Source organism: Motacilla alba, chromosome Z (genome assembly GCF_015832195.1).
Source record: "Motacilla alba alba isolate MOTALB_02 chromosome Z, Motacilla_alba_V1.0_pri, whole genome shotgun sequence".
Taxonomy (NCBI): Eukaryota; Metazoa; Chordata; class Aves; order Passeriformes; family Motacillidae; genus Motacilla; species Motacilla alba.
In genome coordinates this window covers 7532785-7554148 of record NC_052046.1, presented here as the reverse complement: position 1 = coordinate 7554148, position 21364 = coordinate 7532785, and the positions used below count along the sequence as shown (strand labels likewise).

The window sequence follows — 21364 nt, the reverse complement described above, 5'->3', positions numbered from 1 at the left end:
AAAATAAAAATAAAATAAACAATGCAGTAATACAAAAGAACACTGACAGAGTCAGAATATGACCTGACACCCTGTTGGTCAGGGTGTTGGTAGCAGTCCCATTAAATGGTGGCTGCAGTCCTCCTGCAGTGCCAGGTGTGGTTCTGTTGGAACAGGGATCCTGCAGAAAGGGTGTGGTTTTCCTCTGAAAATCCAGTGGTGGTGTAGATGGGCCTGGTCTACCTCTGAAGGTCCAGTGGAAAAGGCAGCTGGTCCTCTGGGAATCCATTGGAAAGGCTGTTCTGGTGTCCCAAAATCTCAGATTATATCCAGTTAGGAATGCTTGGCTCCTCCCTCTGGGTGGAGCTTCTCACAATGGGATGATGTAATTTTATCAGTCATGCAGTGACACTCAATGGATCATTAACAGAAGATATCTCCCTGGAGGGAGGATGTGGAAGAGATAAAGAAAACTTCCCAATTAACAGAAGATAACTGCCACACCTCTAACAGATGGCAAATAGAATACACATATTGCCTTGCAGTCTAGGACAAGCACGAAGGCCAAAAAGTGGTCCGGGCTGCAGAGCAAGTGGCTAGGCTAATGCAGAGACATGGAAGTCACAAGTCCCATTGTACCATCAATCTCAGAGCAGAAGCTGGATGAAGCACAGGGAAGTGCAGAGGTTGATTCTGTCTGGAGGGCAAGATCCTTCTCTGTTCAGTGGGTTCCAGCCTGCTCCTACAGCATGCAAGGTCAGGACAGTTTTCTTTCAAAGGACAAGGCAGAAACATCTTTACACCCTCTACTTCAGCACGGGTCTGGTTAAAGTTACAGTGAATAACATTTGCTTTCATTTCACTGCTGCAGTTGTACAGGAACAAAAGCTTCCCTATGGAGCAGTGACATCAAAAGTTTCTTCATGCCCTCTGAAAAGTACATGCTGCAAGTAGCAGAAGGGAATAAAACCGATGTACCAATTTTTTTAAGAGCTCCAGGAACTACATCCACATTGTGGCTATATTTCATGCAAGTGCTGCAACATGTTTTCCATGGGCACATCTATTCATGCACAAGGAACTTGGTCTGAACCACAGAGACTCTGCAGCAGAAAACATCAAAGATTATTGCAAATGTCGTCCAGGGTCAGATCTGGCAGGCTCACTTCCTTGAAGAATTCCCAGCTAGTGAGGATGTCTTGGCAGAGGGCATGCTTGTGTGACTCTTTTGGGAGCCTGGTGGCTGTGAAAGTTGTTTTTTCTTGAGCACTGGAGTTTTGTTCTTGCTTTTAAATACCTTGTTGGGGTCCAGCTTGTTCACAAACGAATCAGCTTCTTCAGACAGGAGTGCTGTGTTGATGGTTATGGGTTTATACATGTTAAACCATTGCTGAAAGGCAGGATGGTGGGGAAGGAAGAGGTTAAATTCAAACTGCAGTTAGACAATTCCACCTTGCTCCCCATCTTCCCCAAGACTTGATCTTAATCCTAGGCCACTTATCAGTTTGCAGTTTACAGGACTTGGAAGAGTGCTTGTGATAAGGACACAGAAGGCATGGCTACAGCCCCAGTCCTGGAACTGAATTCCAGATAGGGAAGATGAGAACCAGACACAATCCTAACACCACCTTTCCTGCAGTGTAATTCCTGTAAAGAGCGAATCCTGATTTACACCACAGGAGGACAAGCAAAAGGAGGGTATGAAATGAAACGACACTTATTTAGATTCAGATAAGGATTAAAAAAACTTTGGAATTTATATGTGCTTATAAACTGAAAACCAACTAGTGGAATTTCACAAAATGTAACCTTCCTTCCTCTCTTCACACATAAAACAATGAATTTTCTTAACTTCTCCTTTGTTTGTCTTATTGTTTCTGTTTATGATTTTCTATTTTTCCATTAACAAAGTCAGGAAATAAAACTCTAGTAGTTATGGTATTACAAATCACAGTGAAACCATCAGCAAAATGTTGAGCAGGACATACAGAAGTTCAATACCAAAATATAGATAATAATCTATTAATGTACTGTTTAGTGGAAAACAGCTTTAATATACCCCCTTGGAAACTTTTAAAATGATAACGGTAAACAAACTAGGAGGATTTTAACCAACAGGGGCTGCAAATGATTAGGGAATATACGAATAGTTCCTCTTAAGGTTTGCAAATATACTGAGCATAAAAAAATATTTATAGCAGGCAAGTTACAGAAAGGCAGAGCACAGTGCCACATACACAGTCTTGACTGATAAAGTGCAGTGCAGTCTAACAGGGAAGGCATCATAAATGAAAAGAACCAAATTCTACAGCCACTGTTTGATGGGAAGTCAGGAGTGATTTTAGTAATTCTGATATGCTCAAAGGACCAGGAAGTAAGACAGCAGTTGTGTCTGGGTGAAGTGCAGGACACTCTAGTCCCAACAGGCCTTGCCAAGGTGCCCAGATATTGTGCTGGCTTATGAGCTGTGTTTCGTAGGATCATCAGCTCCATCCCTGATCTCTCACAGGATGGAGGCAGGGATAGGCCTGAAGGCCCAGTCAAACACAAAAGAACAGCAGAAATCTTTAATAGCAGAATTTTGGCATAGAAGAATAGTAATTTTAATTTTAATTTTAATTTTAATTTTAATTTTAATTTTAATTTTAATAATAATAATAATAATAATAATAATAAGTGACTGGAATGCTCACAAGGGTTTATGTAGAGGTCTTCTGTAACTACCTGCAGGACTTGAAATTGTGCTTTTTAGGCATAATTGTTATCAAGGCCCAACTTCTGAGAGAAAAGCAGGGTTAACACAATATTAGTGAATTTAAATTACTGTGAAACAAATTACTGTTAACATGTTACAGGGAAAAAATTTGTGGCCCCTTCCATGGCTCAGTAGGGAGGCCCCCCTGAGCTGACAGACAGCCTGCCAAAAGGTGGGAAGATGTTTTTCCAGTCTATTCTTATGCAAAATACTGACAGGCTGGACTCTGCTGTCCTACCTTGGCCTGTGGGCTGACCCCATAGCTGGTGAAGGCATACTGCCACTGTGGGAGACCCAGGTGGGTGATGAGCAGGCGGTAGTAGGCTGTGAAGGTTTTGGTGAGGAAATGCCAATACAGAGCTCTGTCCAGGAACCAGATCTCTGTGTCTGGGGAGACCACTAGAATAAAACAAGCACAAATTACACTGTTGCTTTGCAGTATTAAGTTTAACCCCTGGCCATTGTCAGGTTGGAGAGACAACACACACTCATCAGAAGGGCTGTTTTATGTACCTCCAGCCCAAGTGCAGAATCCAGAATTTGTCTTCGTTAAACTCCATACGGTTGGTGGTTGCACATCTCTCTAATTTGCTGAGGTCACTTTGCAGGGCCTTCGAGGGAGACATCAACTCCTCCCAGTTTGGTATAATGGACAAACTTAGCAGTTTGTCCTTCCAGTCCTGTGTCCAGGCTGTCTATGAAGACACTGAGGAGCAGTGGGCCCAAGATGGACCCTTGCAGAACCCCACCAGTGACCAGCTGTCAGCCTGTTGTGATGACTATTTACTATTTAGCCCTATGTACTATAACCTTTTGTGTCCTACCCATCATCCAGTGTTCACCCTCTGCATGGGGTATTTGACTAGCTGTGTGCTGGACAATGAATGCAATGCTGCTCCTTCACAACCTGGGAGTGACATGCTACATGGAACATTCTTGGACATCAGCAACTTTGTAGTATATGTTCAAAGTACAATTATGGCAAACATTTATCTGACCCACAAAGTAAAAAACAACTAACTCAATTGTCAGTGATCTGGATTACTGAATAGAGTCCAGAGTCTGGAAGTCACGGTAGTATGTGCTGCCAACAAAAACACATTTTGCAAAATCTTTCCACAGTGATCAAATATTTCTCTGCTGGTGACATCCTTTGTAGCGTATAAAGAAGGTTTTTTCTTGGGAGATTGAGATACTGAACAATGTCATTTAAACAGACTGCCCATGTGTTGACATTGAACCTGTAACCAATGCTCCCTTCCCTTGCCCAGGTTATCCACTGCATGTGCTGAAATCACTAACATGGGGAGGCAAGAGGATAAGAACTTCCTGCCATGGCAGTTGTAGTCACACACAATGAAAGGCACAAGATAATAACCCAAGATTTTTCTTAAGAACCTGTATATTGCAATTGCACAACCCTACACAGTAAACACATACATCTAGTGACCTGTGCACTGTGTCAGATGACAACCATTTTACAAGTGCCTTAGGTGTTTCACTATCTCTGACTGATAACAGTTATCTCTGTATCTGTCAGAACAAACAGCTCAGCTCCCATTTCTCACCTTCCCCTTAACCCTTCCTGCCACATTTTGGCCTAGTTAGCTCCTCGAGACCCAGCATCAGTGCATAAGGTGGAAGACCCAGTCTAATTCTGTCTCAGCTTTTTTTACCATCTACACTTTGTTTCCAAGCAGAGTTATACCTTTCTCATCAAAATGTAATGGCTTTGTTCCAAGACATGCAAGTAACTGCATTAGTGGAGCTCTGTATTATTTCAACTCAGTTGTCTTTAGGTCACATGTGAATACTTCCCTGCTTCTATGCACACAGAAATCATAAGTTAAAACTCAGACTCCAGCACTAAAAGGAGTGAAAACGTTAGATCTAGTTAAGATTTAGCTCCTGACTTCAGTGGAGACAGGATATCCCAGTAAAAGTTTCACTTACAAATTGCAAAGAATATCAGAAATACAAGATAACTCTCCACATGTGGCCTCCAGATACAATCCACAACAAGAGATAGCTAACTTTTCTATTTTCAGTCTTACCTGGTTCAGCATGCTTATAAACCAGACAGACTTTCCCATTCCCATTGCATGGGTCTAATTCAAAGATAAGACTACGAGAATCAAAGTGTGGCTTCTCTGGTTTGTCTCCATTACCTGAAACCAAGGAAAAAAAAATTATGAAACACGTTTGGAAAACGGACCGTGACTCAGTTGCAAAGAGTCTGTTTTATACATTAATAAATCAGCTGATGAAGAACTGAATCAAACTATTATATTTATACTTTTTGGAAATTATTAAGTTCCCTATGTTTAAAATAAAAGCAAGCAAAAAAACCCTGAAAAAGTGAGAAAAATTTTCATCTCTGTTAGGAAAACAAACCACTGAGTCAAAATTAGATGGCTGAAAATAGATAAGCTGACTTCTATTTCCTCCCTGACATTAAACGAGTCAAAGTTTACAGATGTCACCCCTGAGGTTTGTCTAATCTTTTCTTAAAGTTCTCCTGTGTTAGAGAAGGCACAGGCACAACCTCTACATACTCAACCAAATCCATCACTTATCACTTAGAAGTTTTCCTCATGGATCCTGAATCTTCCCTGCTACAATTGAAGGCCATTATTTCTGTTGTATATATGATTCCTTTTTTTATCCTGATTTGTTTTTTTCTAAGGAGGACAAGGAGAATAATTTATTCTGTTTCTCTTGGGACAAGACTTCAATGAAATTGCAGAGATATATATTTCTCCATACATTCCAGTGTGACATCAGCATCCTTCTTAACTATCACATCTGACTCTTATTCAACCTGAGACCCTCAACCATCACTGAGCATTTCTAGAACATCAGGACTGCAGCCAAACTGGTATGTCAAAACTACTTTCAGCCACATTTAGGAGCTGAAAGAGCCTACAGAGGTGCAGAGACAAGATTGAAATCAAATAGCATTCTTTTAAGAAATTGGTGTGACAGCTGGCTGTGTTCTTATCCTCTTGATTTTTCCAGCTTGATGTGAGAGCTCTGACAAAATGAATGGGCTTTCTTCTTCTTTTTTATTCTCTCCAAATAGCAGCATTCCTAGCATTTTTAGGCAGGGTAGCCTCATAGTTATATGTACATACCAGTTACTTTTCCAATTCCAGCTGTCTTCGCTGCCAAAACAAAACCAGTTATCTTTTGTTCATTTAACACCTTAAGCACACAAAGATTTTGGAAGCTGAATCACTGGAGCAAGGCTCAGGTGAAAGTTTAAACAGGGAAAAGGCAGAACAGCCTGTTAAAAGAGGATGCAAATAACACTAATCCCCACAACATTGACAGCATACAGATCTACCTTTAGAGGCTGTAGGCAACTAATAAGACACAGCTAATAAGATCCAGCTCAAGAGAGTCACAGAATCATAAAATGATTTGGGTTGGAAATGGACCTTGAAGAACATCTTTCTCCAACTGCCCTGACAGGGACAGGGACACCTTTCTCTAGACTAGGTTGCTAGACCAAGTAATCCCCATCTACCTGGAGTGACCTTTCCTGTTGCTGTATTGTAGAATGGAAGGGACATTAAAGATCATGTTGTTGCAATTTCCCTGCCATGGAGGATAGCTGAGGTGCTAAGAGAATGGGATTTGTTCAGCCTGGAAAAGAGAAGGCTTCAGGGTGACCTAACTGTGGCCTTACAGTACTTGGAAGGGAGCCTACTTCCAAGAAGAAGAAAAGATGGAGAGGGACTTTTTATAAGGATATGTAGTGACAGGATAAGGGGGAGTGGCTTCACACTGACAGAAGGCAGATTTACATTAGATATTGGAAAAAATTCTTTACTGTGAGGGTGATGAGGTGCTGGCATAGGCTGCTCAGAGAAACTGTGGATGCCCTAACCCTGGAAGTGTTTAAGGCTATGCTGGATGGAGCTCTGAGCAACCTGGTGGAATGTGTTTGGTCCTCATATCTTGTACTATATTCTAACATTAATAGAACAAAGGGATGAGACAGAGCAGGTTTTCTTACCTTCCTCGTCTGTGTCATCTTCCAGGTCAGCTAGAGTTGGAGCGCTAGGCAGAGTGTACATAGAGGAACCCCCAAGCCGACACAGCTTCGAGATGCTGTTAATCACCATGGAGCCCAGGGGCATCGGGGTATCTGCAGCAAAACCAATCATTAATCACATCCAGTGACAGGAAGGCATGGGAGGCATTTATTTTCCTCCAGACATCAACCTCTGTGGGGTGAAGAATGGTTACACCCAGCAGATCTGGAGATTTAACTTAAGTAAGACTCTACAAGAGCAAAAATGAGGCTTTTTCAAACACAGACTCCCACTTACATGTGATGCAACACCATCTCAGAGCTATAAAGGTATGGGAATTACACTTCTGGCAAGAACTATCCTGCAGCTGTTAGCTGAGTCCTGTGAAAAATTAAAACTCCTGGCTACAGGATTTCAGCTACAGCCTCTTCCTCAAAGCTCTTTTCCCTGCTACTGCCCTCCCTATCAGAAACCACCCCAAAAATTCACAGCTTACTGGGCAGCTTGTCCTCTTCCACTCCATGTATCTGTTTAGGGTACATCCTCTTGGTTCCCACTTCCACAGAGGATTTTATCAGTGTGGGTGTTCCTCAAAGAGTCCTACAGGACTCGTCACTTGTCTGTGTTTCTGAGGACTAACACTGATACCAGACATCAAGGCAGCAAGCACTCTGTTCAGCCATGTGCCAGTGTGATGGGTCTCAGAAGGCATTGCTAGATGCTTGCTCAAACAAGACAGTTGTACCAGCAGCCTTGGTCTCCATGCACTTGTGAGCCCTGAAAACAAGACTCCACAGAGGTCATTAGTCCCACTTGAAACATGATGGGAGTCACTGCAAGTGCTAAAGCACTGATGTGAACTGTCTCTGAAATGCCATTTCACTTCCTGAGGAAGACCCTGCATTTGACACCCATCTCCAGAAGTGAGCAGTGTCCACAGCCCAGTTGGAGAACCCTACCTGAAGGCAATGAGAACCAGGATAACAGCTGCAGAGTGAGCAAATGACCTGATTTTTGCAAAACAAGGATGGAAAATGAAGCTTGGACTTTAGCTGGTGGAAAGCAGAATCAGGCTCCAACATGTACATACACATTGTAATGAGAAAGAAGCATTATCAGAGGGTGACTCTTCCTACTGATTTATGATGGGATAATGAGCTATAGCTGTTTCTCTCTACATGAACTACAGAGGGAGTTAGGTATGAGGTTTAAATGACACACTTAATTTTGAGTGTCAACAGATGGCCAGGGTATTACAGAACAGAGTTTATGTCATGAAAAATTAGTTTCTTGCCAGAAAGAGTGTATGGACCTCTTCTATGGGATGCCAGAACATGCAAGCAATAGATTTTGTCCTGAGAGATGTGTACTGATTGAGCAGAAAGTAAGTTTGAAATTAAAGAGGTTCTGCAGAGTATGGACTGGCTGCAATGAATTGAGCTTGTCAGTGGAGGGGAACACAGGGACTCACCATCAGTCTTCACACTCCAGGTCATCTGGAAGCCATCAGTCATCAGATAGAAGTTCTTTAAATCCTCAGGTAATACACAGGAGTTTTTCTGCAAATCGCAATCAAAGTGTAATGAGAAAATGCAGAACATGTGTCAAACCCTAAGAACAACTGAGAACTGGTACAGAAATATTTGCCACCAAGTTCCTTGCTTAACTCCAAGGTGACTCAAATCAGCTCAAATATCTCATTCTAAAGCCTTGAGAAAAAAACTGTGTATTTCTTGGGACTCTGCTAGTCTTAACAAAGGTAGCTTGGGAAAATTTCACAATGAGCAGTTAGTCATCACAAAATTATTACAGCATTGTTCCCAAACTGAGACGTCGTATTACCTTTTGAGATTAGCAGCCACTTCAAACTCACATAAATCAGAACAATTAGCTTTTTCATACATATGGCTGAAAAGAGCAGGGTTTTGCTTTAAGTGAAACCAGACTAAACTTACCTATTCCACTAAAGCATGTACAATTTTAGCACAATGACTCTTTTCTTCTGAGGAATTTCAGCTCCAAGTATGTGTAAGAAGCATAGACTCAAAAGCTGCACATAGTCAAGTAGATCTGACGTTTCACTTAACAAAAAGAACGTGTGCAAGCACATGCAAAGACAGACTCACAAATCTGCTGGTCTGACTCCATCCCTCCAAACTTCAGTGAATGGCTGTGGCTCCTAAGCCTGCTTCCTTTTGAGCCACCAGTGAAAGAAGCAAACACAGTAAGCTCAAGTTTCTAGGAACCAGAAAACTTCTCCTATACCTGTGTTGGTTGTGGAAGGAATCATTCTTAACTTAGACTCTTCAGTTAAGCTGCAAATACTAGGATGGAAGGATAAAGGCTTAATCCTCAGAACAAAAAGAAGCCCAAAGAACCATAGGCATTTGTAGACCCTGCTTCTGGGGGCAGGACTGGCTGCAGAACAGTGACCCTCTGCTCTTGCTGAAGTGTTAAGTACATAAAATTAAACAGAATGGAAGCCTGCCAGTTTTAGTAACACAAACAACAAGCATGACTAAAGGAGTTACCTGTTGGTCTGTTTGTAACTATTTTAAAGAAAAATAAAAGACTGACTCCAGTGAGTTCAAATTTAAAATATTCACATTCAGGGCTCCAAAAGAATCAGACCTCAAAACTCAGGAGAGTGTCCCATGATGGAGGTTCCACAATCTGTGTATCCTGACTTGCCCAAGGGCTGCACCACTCTACTTGTGGAAAAGTTTCATTAAATAAAGACAGAATATTCTAGTAACCAGTAGCTAAGGAAAAGGAAGATGTATGAGCAGTTCAAATATCTCTGCTTCACTTGGGGCATGAATTTTTTAACATTTCAAGAGAAGAGATATGTATCTATCCAGCAAGAGCAACCTGCCAGCTGTGAATCCAGCTGCAATGCTGGCCTCTAGTCATCAGCTGCTGGCTGAGCAAAGAAAGGTGCTGGTCTCATCCTGTTCACATGTCTTCCCTCCCCTAGGACAAGAACAGCCTTTCTGCCTGTTAAAGCCTTATTCACAGACACTTTCTTTGGGTTGTTACAGTCTCTGTCTCCTAAACTGGGATGTACAAACTATGGAGGAGCACCTAATCTGCCCACAACCTTGTGCTTGTTAATTTACTTTTAAAGCACACCCATTAATGTTTGACTGCTACTGACGAGTCCCAGACACTAATGACTTTGCAGCTTGCAATAGGGCAGATCACTTTACTTGCTTCATCAAGCAGCCTGGTCACTAGCTGAGAGCTTTCTTAATCCAGACAGAGAAAATCTTCAGGCTCCACAGGTCTTAAAGCAGATAACCTGGCACTGCAGAGGCTGTTTTGAGAAGAATTTACCATCCTATGACAAGAGTCTGCTGCTGGCTGAGGACATGGTGGTAAGTTTAAGGTGATTAGTAAACCACATGGACATATCTGAAGTTCTTCAAATGCCTTTAACAAACACACCTTCTTCTGTGGTTCTCCCCAGTCCTAAATATTTATAATTTCATGCTGTGCTTTCATCACTTCAGTTTCAAGCTGTACCTCTAAGCACAGTGACTATGGCTAAAACTATGAAGAAAGAAAGTATGACAGACCTGCTCCAAAGCCTCTGCAGAGTACAAAAGTTAACATAACACTTTGACTACATTTCAAATCCCCCAATTCAAACTAATTCATTGCAGCAGTAAAAATACATATGTGAATGGGTCTCCTGGCTTCAGTGGGTGTTCTTCTCCAAGCAGGAGAACCAGATCCACTAGAATGACAAAATCTAAGGTTTTATAACTTCCACTGTAGTATCCAGATAAATCCCGCTAAAACTCAGGCACAGCCCAATTTAGCAAATATAGCTAAGACAAGAGAAAAATCACATCTGAATAGGTTTTATGCTCTGAATCCTGCTTTTGAAAAAGATCAACATGTGCATGTTTCTCCAGATGGCTTTCTGAATTTATTTCAGGATTCTCTAAACCACGCTAGTGGAAAATATATGGGTAGAAAATGCAGTAACAGAGCAGGTCTGGGGTCTATAGAAAAAGGCCTGCAAATAGAAATCTTCATTAAAACCCATTTCTTTCATCTGATGGAAAGGATTGATTGATCTGTCATATTGTGCTTAGTCACATGACCATATGACATCAGAACAGTAATCTTCTGACAGCAGTCAGAGAAACAAGACATTATATACTAAAAATGGCTTATCAAACTCTGTGTTCTTCTCACTCAACTGGTAGTTGTCAGGGTTGTGTTCTCCAGCCCCATAAAATATACTGTTTCTAAATAACATGTCAGACTTGGCTTAACCACAGCCCTGGCAAGCAGCTGTTTTCATTCCAGTTATCTGGTTACACTCATCAGCTCATAAAACAAAATATCCCAAGTGCTTAATATGGTGTGAGAGGTCTATTCCTTTTCTTTGTTCTCTGTAATATCTCAAAACAGTCCCCCAAGAAAGCACAGTCCATTGAGTACTGAGAAAAATATGAGAATCTGATTTTTGTGGCCAGGATCTGATTAGAAATGGATTCAAAGCTAAGAACCCTGATATATGGCAATTTAATTGAAACACTGTTGAAAGAATGTCTCTCAAGCAAATATACTAAAGAAATAGAAAGCAATCAAAACATATAGCTCTAGAGACACTTGTCTAAAAACATGAATGAGTTTTACCCAACTTCTGAGAAGGAAGGCATTCAAGTCAATTCTCAGGGCTTCTAAGAATTCGACCACATCAGTAGCCACCCTTTTCTCTTCTTAATGTTCTGCAGTTTTATGGCTGGTTTATCCTAGCTTTTAGTGAATGTTGATGTCAATTTATGTAACATATTGAAATGTTCTTGCACCTTTAATAAATGTGACCTGAGGAGCTCCCAGGAGACCACCTTGATTTTCTGGGACTGCAGTAGACTTGATCCCCAGCTGCAGAGAACAGGATTTCAAAGTTCTCTTGAGGATATTGTTGTGCAGCCAGTTTTTCAATACGTTATAAAGTTTAACAAGAGGGGGAACACTGTGTAAGAAACACTACTTACCTCCCAAAAGTCCTCCAGCCTGCTTACCATCACTGCCTGGCTCATCCTCATGCACTGGCCCTGCTGGGTCCAATTCCCCATCTCTCCCACAGTCACAGCCACAAGGCAAGCTCAAGGGGGGTAGATCCTGTGCTCATGGGGATCAGGGATGGGAGGCTTGGCTAATGTTAAGGGAGGACAAAAAGGACGCCAAGAAGGAGTGCACACCATGCGTGCATACTTGCACTCAGAAAGAGATGCTGTAGAAGCAAGGAGGATGACATGCCAGATGAGTGCTGGAAACGCTATGCGGCAGAGAGGGAGCAACTCAGGAGGTTCCTGGATTGCGTGTAAGGGTTCAAATGAGGAACCAGGAAACTACAGGCCTGTCAGCCTGACCTCAGTGCTGGGGAAGCTCATGGAGATCTTCCTGAGTGCCCATCACATGGCACCTACAGGAGGTCCAGGGGATCAGGCCCAGCCAGCACGGGTTTGTGAAAGGCATAACTGCCCGACCCAATCTCCTTCTACAACACAATGACCCTCTTAGTGGATGAGGGAAAGTCTGGGGATGTTGACTTTAGAAAAGTCTTTGACACTGTATCCCGTAGAATTCTCCTGAAGACACCAGCTGCTTGTGGCTTAGATGCTCTGTTCTGTGAGTTAAAAACTGGCTGCTGGCCTGGCCCAGAGAGTGCTGGTGAATGGAATTGCTTGCAGCAGGCAGCTGGTCACTAGTGGTGTCCCCAGGGCTCTGTCCTGGGGGCCACTGTTTTTTATCTTTCTTGATGATCTGAGTGGGGGAATCAAGAGCTCCTTGAGTCACTTTGAGGCCAATGCCAAGCTGGGTGTGCGTGCTGATCTGCTGGAGGGCAGGGGGGCTCTGCAGAGGGATCTGCACAGGCTGGATCCATGGGCCAGGGCCAATTGTGTGAGGTTCAACAAGGCCAAGTGCTGGGTCCTGCCCTTGGGTCACAACAACCCCCTGCAGCTCCAGGTTGGGACAGTGAGGCTGCAAAGCTGCTGAGTGGGGAAGGCCCTGGAGGTGCTGGTTTTCAGTGGCTGGGCACGAGCTGGAGTGTGCCCAGGTGGCCAAGAAGGCCAATGGCACCGGGCTTGTGTCAGCAATGGTGTGGCCAGCAGGAGCAGGGCAGTGACTGCCCCTCTGTGCTGGGGCACGGGGGAGGCCACGCCTGGAATCTTGTGTCCAGCTTTGTTTGCTCACAGCAAGAAGGACACTGAGGGGGCTGGAGAGAGTCCAGAGAAGGAAACAGAGCTGGGGAAGGGTCTGGAGCACAGGTCTGAGAGAGTGGCTGAGGCAGCCGGGGGTGTTCAGACTGGAGAAGAGGAGGCTGAGGGAGATCTCCTCACTTTCTAACACCTGAAAGGTACTGAAAGCCAGGTGTGGGTCAGGCTTTTCTCCCAAGAAACAAGTGAGAAGAAGGAGAGAAAATGGTCTCAGGTACCACTGTGTCCCTCTAACAAAAATGCAATTTTCTATTTTTTGGAAACCAAAACAGCGAGGTGAGTGACTCATTTTTCTTCCAGCTGACACAAGCAAGAAAATGTGATTCAGACACCGCACCAGACTGCCTCCTAGCAGTATTTTAGTGTAACACCTATTTCTAAAAATTGCACGTGGAAGGGAGTAGGGCCATTGCCAGCCTAATTTTAGAATTTTAGGAGTGGGAAAGGTTCTTAGGATGATATGGTTATTAGCACTGGTTTTTTGGTGACCAGGTAACTCTGTCTCTACTCCCTCTTGTACTTCTTGTCTGTCTTGGGGAAAAGGTAACATCTTAGTAGGTTTAAATATGAAGAAATATTGAAAAATCTGGTTTTATTAAAATATAATGAACTGCTTACAATTTTAGGGGAAGTGATGCTTTACCCATGTAAATACACTTGGCAATCATACACCTGAAACATTTTTGTGTGTGTGCTGATTCCCAATAAATTCTTCAGGAGCAATTTCCAGCTTGATTTCCTGACATGTAACACTGAGCAGCTCTTTCTGCATTGGGAAAAATCTCTTCTCTCCTACGGCCTTACTGCAATAACTCCTGTCATGAAGCCCAGCTTCCCCTGCAAAGCTTCATGGCAGCTAAGGGACATTCAACAAGCTTAAGATTTTAAAGATTATTTCAATCTCAGCAAGGTGAGATTTTAAAACACAGCAGTATTCAGTTACAGAGTAGCACAAACATGGCACAGCACAATTTAGAAAACATGGCTGATGGAAACAAAAAATGCATATAGCCAGCATGAATAAAATAATATGTTAATTAATAATTTTTAAAAGGTTGATTTTTCTTCTAAGAGCTTCTGAACACCTGGATTTTTTTCTCAGTAAAACAGTCTTTCCTTGCAAAACTGAAATAGGACTGGAAAAATTGATTCCATTAAACAATAATCCAAAGAATAAAGCTTTTATTTGGTGAGTCTGTGGAATGCCCCACAACACGAGTCTTAATAGAGAGAGAAGTTGTTGGGGGAAAAATAATGTAGTTTTGGGAACAGTTTCACCAGTTTTTCCTACATCACAGAAAAACAGTTTCAAATAGTTTGCAAATAGTTTAATAACGAAAGATGTAGAGGAAAGTTAAAAATATACTCTGACAAAATCTTTTTAAAAAATTCAGCCATGGAGAAATGATTATGTGTAAAAGTATTGCCACCTAGTGGCCATAAATCCGATAAAAACAAATGTATTCAAATTCAAGAAAGGGAAGTTTCAGGAAAAATGAGGTACAAGTTCAATCTGGAATGGCTTTGTGAATTGTTGAGTGCATTGCACTGAATCATCATGGCAGGACATTTTGTCCTGCAACTATGCAGACTGGGTTAGATTTACACCTCATCCCCAGAGCTATAGGGAAAAAAAAAAAAAAAGAAAAGGAAAAAAATCCTTTTGAGAAGGATTTTTTGAGAAGGGAGCTTTAATTTGTCAATGCAAAGGGAACCAAAACCAAAGAAACAGACAGCCAACTTCTTCACTATTAGAAGCCCAACACAACTGTACTCATTTAATTTTCAACATTTACTTCCACAGTTGACTTAGTCCATTGCTGGGTAGGGGTGGGAGGGTGGGAACTGAAATTTGTTTTGGGTTCTCTTGAATGAAGTGCTTTGGCTACAGCATTTGTTTGGCTTGACAAGAATAACTCAGTTGTGAAATAAACCCATTTTAGTTTAGAGGAGAAGCAGCACCTGAAAATGAGAGGAATGAGCACCATGTCCAGGAGAAGCAGTCCTCTCCACTCAACAGAAGAATGAGCAAACATCACTCTGTGTTCCCAGACCTGAGCTGGCTTACAGTCATGGTGCCTCAAACTTTCCAGCTCAGGTAACCCAATACCTGAACAACAGCTACAGGAAACCAGGGATCGGTTTACGCAAACCTGAAAAACAGGAGATTTCTCCCTGACCACAATTACTGACTTCTGGACAAGTTTCAGTAAGTAACATACAGGTTTACACCACATACATTCCAACCTGCAATATATATATATATATATATATATATATATATATATATATATATAAAAAATAAAAATATATGTTATATATGTTCTTGATAAATGTCACTTATTGGAATAGGGCATTACCAAAACTAGTATAAGACTTTTCCTCACTGTTTAAGGAAAGCAGTAAATAGCACGGTGTCAAAGGGGAAGGTATTTTATGCAGTGGTAACAAAGAGCAGTCTCTGGCAACAGCTGCTTTAGGCCACAGCCAGGGTTAGAGCAGAGGGAGGATGATTCACTTAACTCCATTCTCTGCCATGTCCCTTTCCAAGGGCCACAGTGCTTCTACTGTCCCATCTCTACACAAGCAACACCTACCAAGCAGTTATTCAACCATGGCCATGGGATTTATGAAGATATGTATATTCCAAAAAGGAAATGAAAATGCCCTGAGTCACACAACAGTTTTCAGGAGCCCTCTGATCACACAGACTGATGCAGTAAGGTCAGATAATGCAGAGTGAAGGTAGCAAGGGTCCTTCATAGTCTTCTAGAACAGGCAACAGGACATGTCTTACCCAAGAGACTGGGTTGGGTAGCCAAAGAGGAGGTGAAAGAAAGGGATATGAGAAATTGAAGTGAATGGCTGAGAATAAAAAAAGAAGAAGATAACTGGAACAGAGTGGGTAGCTCAGTGTTATTTGCCAGCTCGAGGCCTTTACCTTTAATGGCCATGGATAATAAAGCACTGCTTCATTTTCTTTTAAAGGGAGTTGGAAAATGTTTTCAGACCTGAGTCAGAAAACTGTTTGCTCCCCACTGAGTCACCACTGTAGCTGCCTACTACAGTTATGTGGTTTCTTTTTAGAGCTGTCAAGCTGAATGTACCCACACTGATGATGTTTCTCTAACAAATCAGGTGCATGTGACAGCCAAAAACAGTGATACCTGATTAAGAAAAACCCAACAACACCTGTTTAGGCTGCACTGTACATCAAACTTGGTAACAAAATGTCTCATAAACACAAGGTTGCCATTACACTTGACATTCTCCAGGGGCTGCTGCACGTTCAAACTGACCTCACTGCAGCTTTATCAGGAAAATACTCACTTGCTCCCAAGAGACGATTGTGTGGCGTTCAGCTGGCTCCTTTTCCACAAAATTCACTTCAGCAACTCCTGGGGAAGTCTCTGAAAGGAAAAGAGGAGCATGTTTGCAGCTGGCATGGGTGACACCAACACTGTGAGACAGACAAATTTGCAAACTAATCTGAATGACAGCCAGGGAAAAGGCATTAATGATTGCAAGCACTGTGCTGGTGACCGAGCACTTTCTTTCATCTGTAACTGTACTTTGCATGTCTTGGCATGAGGATGTCTAGTGCTGAACTAAATGTTATCCTTTGATATTTTTAATACATATATATGCACGTACCATGATATATCTACACATACACTAGTTTAGTGGGTGGCATTCCTGTCCAGGGTGGGAGGGGTTAGAACAAGATGATCTTTAAGGTCCCTTCCAACTCAAACCATTCCATGATCCTATGATGTAAGCACACACAATTTGTCTTCAAGGTGCCATCTTTTGCAGAGGTTTTCATGGAAAAATTAAAAAAAAAATTTAAAAAAAATTTTAAAAAGTGATGGGTTCTGAGGCAAACTCTTACAGGGGGATGAATCTTTATTTGTAAGCATGCCCTGTGGTTTCTGTTGAGTAGAATATCCTCACCTGGGCACACGATGTAGTGCAGTGCTGCTGTGAACTGCTAACAACCCTATTCCACAAGGGCAGGCACATTTCAGCTCAGTAGGTTTGGACAGACACAGAACCTGATCATGCTGAAGAGATCTGCGTGAGCAAACATCAGTTCTCTGGAACCTCAGCTGGACACATGAAAATTTGTTAAAAGCACTGAACTCCTATCAATCTATTAAAATCTTCTGAATATTTTATGGGAAAGAATGCTATATAAATGTAAGATACTAAACCACATGGTCCTTGCAGGTGTGTGACGGCAGAATATATTCCCTTACAATTACTATTTTATAATGTTTTATGTCATCCACAGCCAACTGAAATAATTCCCACTGAGATAATTCTCTTTGGATCAAGTCCAGAAAAACTACTAAATTGTTGTGGGAACTGCAAGCCCAGCAGACAGGGCCATGGAATAGGAGTGATAACTATGCAAGGCTTTCAAGACTGGCTCTGCTGTGAAAGTATTGGCCCCTAAAGCAGTCACACACATTACATTGCTCTCTGGTAAAACATACACAGTGCACCAGACAGGAAAAGCAGGCACTAGAGAGCTTTGGTTCGTTTTTTATCTTCAATGCCAGGCTTTTAATTAATCAGTAGCATTGTCCTTGTCTGTTCTGTTGGTGGAACAGTGGCACTCAGTTTCAGGAAGCCTAAACTTCACTTCAGTTGGAAATATTAATTGTCACATTGTCAGATAATTGAAAAGATAAAACACGGCTTCAGATAAATAAACTCCAAGTTAAAGACATAAAAAAAATAATCATAGTTGGTCACAGAGGTAAATCTGTCCAGCCAAGGGGGATCCTCAACATACAGAAGACTGACATTTCACCAAGTTTCACTTCTGGTAGATGGGTCCAAGGCAAGGTGATCTGTCTCTTGCTCAAATATAAGCTGTGTGAACAAGAGAGTGGAATCAATTACCTAACTAGTCTTTTCCATCTAAGCTATGCAAACCTTATGACAGGTTGAGGAGATTATAATAACAGAGTAATTGTTATTTCTGTGATCAAAGAAAACAGCAAGGATGTTTAATCCATCATGCACAACATCTTGGCTGGGATGACAGAAGATTAAATATCATATCAGTCAAAGAAGATGTCTAGGAACGAGAGAATGCAACTTCTAAAGAGGTCTGAACCAAATCCAACATCAAAAGAAAGAGAAATTCCATCTTAAAAGCCCAAATATTATATTAAAAATATACTGTAAGTAAACTGAAGACCATGTTTAACAGAGGCATGTAGGTATGGACAGGAGTGCCACTGAACATTTGGGTAAACTTTGCAATGAGTTGCTTTTCCTTCTAGATGGAAGAAATGAAGAAGCCACTTTAGTGGCACCTAGATACATGAAAAAGCTTAACTTGCTCAGACTACACCCTATAAATTAATCTGAATGAAGATCATAGTAAACTCTACCCTATTTTTAGGACATTTAATCTGGAAGTTCCCAAAAACGCTTTGCAGTATTAATCAGAAACAGTCAATGTAATGGTGTGACACAAAGCTGAAGCAGGAAATCACAGGATTTTCAGTCTTTACAGTGCTGCTAATACTGCCTGTAAGCTGGCTAAACTCTCAGCATAATTTAAAAATGTTTTAATAGTTATGTTCTTATCTAATATAGAGTGCTAACAGTGGAGTACGGTTCCATCTTGGGCATTCCAGAAGAGCTAACACCTTCCATTCTGACTTAGCTATGAATAATAAATCTTTCTGGAATTTTCTATTACTCACAGAACTTCAGCAAAATGAATACTGGCAGTGGGAAAGATCTCTCCCTTTTTTGCCCCAAGGTATAGCCTCCACAATGCTTGTGAGAAATATCCCTTCTGGTAGGGACTTCCACAGAGACTAAAGTTAAAAAAAAACCCCAAACCAACACAACAATGCCTGATTGTACTTTACGCTAGGCAGAAAATATCAAGTGACTCCATGAGACTTTCCCAAAGATTTAAAGTAAGATAGTTTCTAGTAATAATAAATATAGACAGAGGCGTCATTCTGAATGAGATACCCTTTGTTATTTGAAAGAAACAAGCACTGAACAGACTGGTCAAAGTTTCCCAGTTAGCTAAGCAATTTTAATTAACTTGGTGGCACAGTTGAAATGCCTTGGACTACTTCACTGGAAAAAAATATGCCAAATTCCCAGAAGGTGTGGAGAGACAGAGAAAAGAAGTGGAGTAAACCATCACTGTGATGGACACTGCTCTATTGCACAATACAAGATGCCAGTGACACAGAGAGAAAAAGAAGAAAACACAAACCAGGAAACACCTCCACGTGAAAGGGACGTTGCAGGACTTTCAGAGCCATACCTGCAGTGCCATGTCGTGTGCTGCAGACAACACACCTACCCAAAACAGTTTATATGGCAACACAACATTTGGACGCAGCTCATATTTCACAGCTCTCACACACCTGAGGGTGGTGAAAATGTGGGCAGGGCTGGACATTTTTTAAAAAGAGCTACTTCAAAGAAGCTTTTGCTATGATGATCATCATCAGTTTCACTCACAGAGCAGAGATAACATTATCCTGACCTCACAACTAACAAAACAAACAGAAAAAATCCACCCACCCTCCCCAAGAAGTCTAATAATAAGTCAGTATGACAACACTGATCAGAGATTGAGGATGAAATCCTGTCCTCACTGAAGCTCAGAGAAATAATTTAACCCTGATCTTTTAATCTCATCTGACTGAGCAGCTATCCAAACCCATGTGCAACAATAGATACACTGAGGTTATCAGGTGAAACTCAATGCCTCTTTGGGGTGAGACTTTAGGCTCTAAGATTCCCAAGAAGAAATTCCAAGACTGCAACTTGTAATCTTGTTGTACACATGGTTTTGGATAGAAGTAAGGCTTTTCAGCCTTATAAATAAGACCTGTGCTCTGTGCTGCTGAAGTATGAAATGTATAATGCTGAAATCCTTTTCACACACAAATATTTCCACAAATCCTTGTGATTCCACTGATATGAGTAAAGTGTTGTCTGAGAATACTTCCTTTGGATGCCTTGCAGTCCTGCTGAACTTCAGTGGGAGCTGACGGCATATAAGAAGGCTCAGTATCTGAGCAAAACCTGGAAATGAGAAGCAGGGCATTTTGTGGAACAAGTCTCAATGTGGGAACGAGCCGCAGGGCAACTATGGGGATCTGATCCCGAGCAGATTGACAAATCGACCTTCTACCAGAACACTGATGAACCACGGGGCACACTCCTTGCTGACCCCACATTACTACAATTAGGATCAAATTTAGGCACGATTTACACAGGAAGGTTGTGTGGAGCCCTCATAGAACATTGCAATACCTGGAGGGGGCCTACAGGGAAGCTGGAGAGGGACTCTTCATTACGAACTGTGAGAGGACAAGGACTAATGGATACAAATTGAAAGAGGGGAAATTTGGGTTGGGTATTACGAAAATTTTTACATTGAGGGTGGTGAGACACTGGCAGGTTTGCCCAGAGAAGCTGGGGATGTCCATCCCTGGCAGTGTTCAAGGCCAGGCTGGATAAGGCCTTGAGCAACCTGCCCATGGCGTCAGGGTTGGGACTGGATGATCTTTGTGGTCTCTTACCACCTTTTAACATTCAACGATTGCATGATTTTTCATAAAACACCATCTTCTCCTTCGCTGGTGTTTATGAAACTCTTATTAAAGTCGAGAGATTCGGGATTCCTGCCGCTGCTACCAGAAACAAGGGTGTGTCCGTGTGTGAGCATAGGCTGCTCGGCTGCGCGATTCACAGGAGGGGCTGTGACAAACGGGTGGCTCCCCCCGCCCCCGTCCTGCCCCCGCCCCGTGGGCTGTAGCTCAACGCCACTCACCCAGTATCCTTGTGACGCCCAAGGTGAGCTTGTCCAGGTAGGGCTTGATGCCGGTGGGGAGCTTTTCCTCCATCCTCCGCGGGACCCTCCCGTCTCTACCCAGCTTGACACAGAACAATGCCTTTCTGGCCTTCCTATTGCCCCGTAGCCGCAGGGCACGCTGGGAATAATAGTTCTTCCGGGCGGTGCCCTGGTCGGCCCATGGCGGCCGCCTGCGCTCAGAGGACCACGATTCCCGGCGTGCCTCGCAACCCTCCCCGTGCCTACAGCGCAGACAGCCAATGGGCGACGAGAGCCGGGGGGGCGGCGGGGGGTATGCGGGGAGTGGCGGCTGTTTCAAGATGGCGGCGGCGGCCGCCGGTGTGGGTGGAGGTATTCGCCGGGGCCGGAGCTGTATCCTTGTCTGGGGGTCGGTGTGAGGGGATAGCGGCAGGAGGGCCCGCCAGGGGCGTGCGGGGCGGCCTGTCGAGGGGTTTGGCCTAGGAACCGGTGCGGCCCTGTGGGTCGGGTGGGGTTC

General features: G+C 42.7%; 2 protein-coding genes across 5 annotated transcripts in view; one reads left to right on the top strand and one right to left on the bottom strand.

Annotated features, from left to right (window-relative positions):
- Positions 1–26: 26 nt before the first annotated feature.
- On the bottom strand, positions 27–21043 carry TPGS2 (tubulin polyglutamylase complex subunit 2). 3 transcript variants are annotated; one of them, XM_038125889.1, is made up of 8 exons: positions 20848–21043; positions 16343–16426; positions 9406–9482; positions 8246–8333; positions 6756–6887; positions 4789–4902; positions 2973–3133; positions 27–1369 (listed from the first exon to the last, which is right to left on the bottom strand). In XM_038125889.1, the coding sequence occupies exons 1-8, from the start codon at positions 20918–20920 to the stop codon at positions 1142–1144; spliced, it is 957 nt and encodes a 318-aa protein (XP_037981817.1). In that variant the 5' UTR covers positions 20921–21043; the 3' UTR covers positions 27–1141. The 3 variants fall into 3 exon arrangements, with proteins under 3 accessions (XP_037981817.1, XP_037981816.1, XP_037981815.1); XM_038125888.1 differs by lacking the exon at positions 9406–9482 and adding an exon at positions 20017–20096 and having other exon boundaries at positions 16347–16426; positions 20848–20981; XM_038125887.1 differs by lacking the exon at positions 9406–9482 and having other exon boundaries at positions 16347–16426; positions 20848–21003.
- KIAA1328 (KIAA1328 ortholog) overlaps positions 20999–21364 on the top strand; it is a 171596-nt gene continuing 171230 nt past the window's right edge. The window contains exon 1 of one of the 2 annotated variants that reach the window (XM_038125884.1): positions 20999–21219. In XM_038125884.1, the coding sequence (XP_037981812.1) occupies positions 21049–21219 (171 nt within the window). In that variant the 5' untranslated portion in view covers positions 20999–21048. Of the gene's footprint in view, positions 21241–21364 lie in introns of both variants that reach the window. The other variant, XM_038125885.1, reaches the window with a different exon arrangement.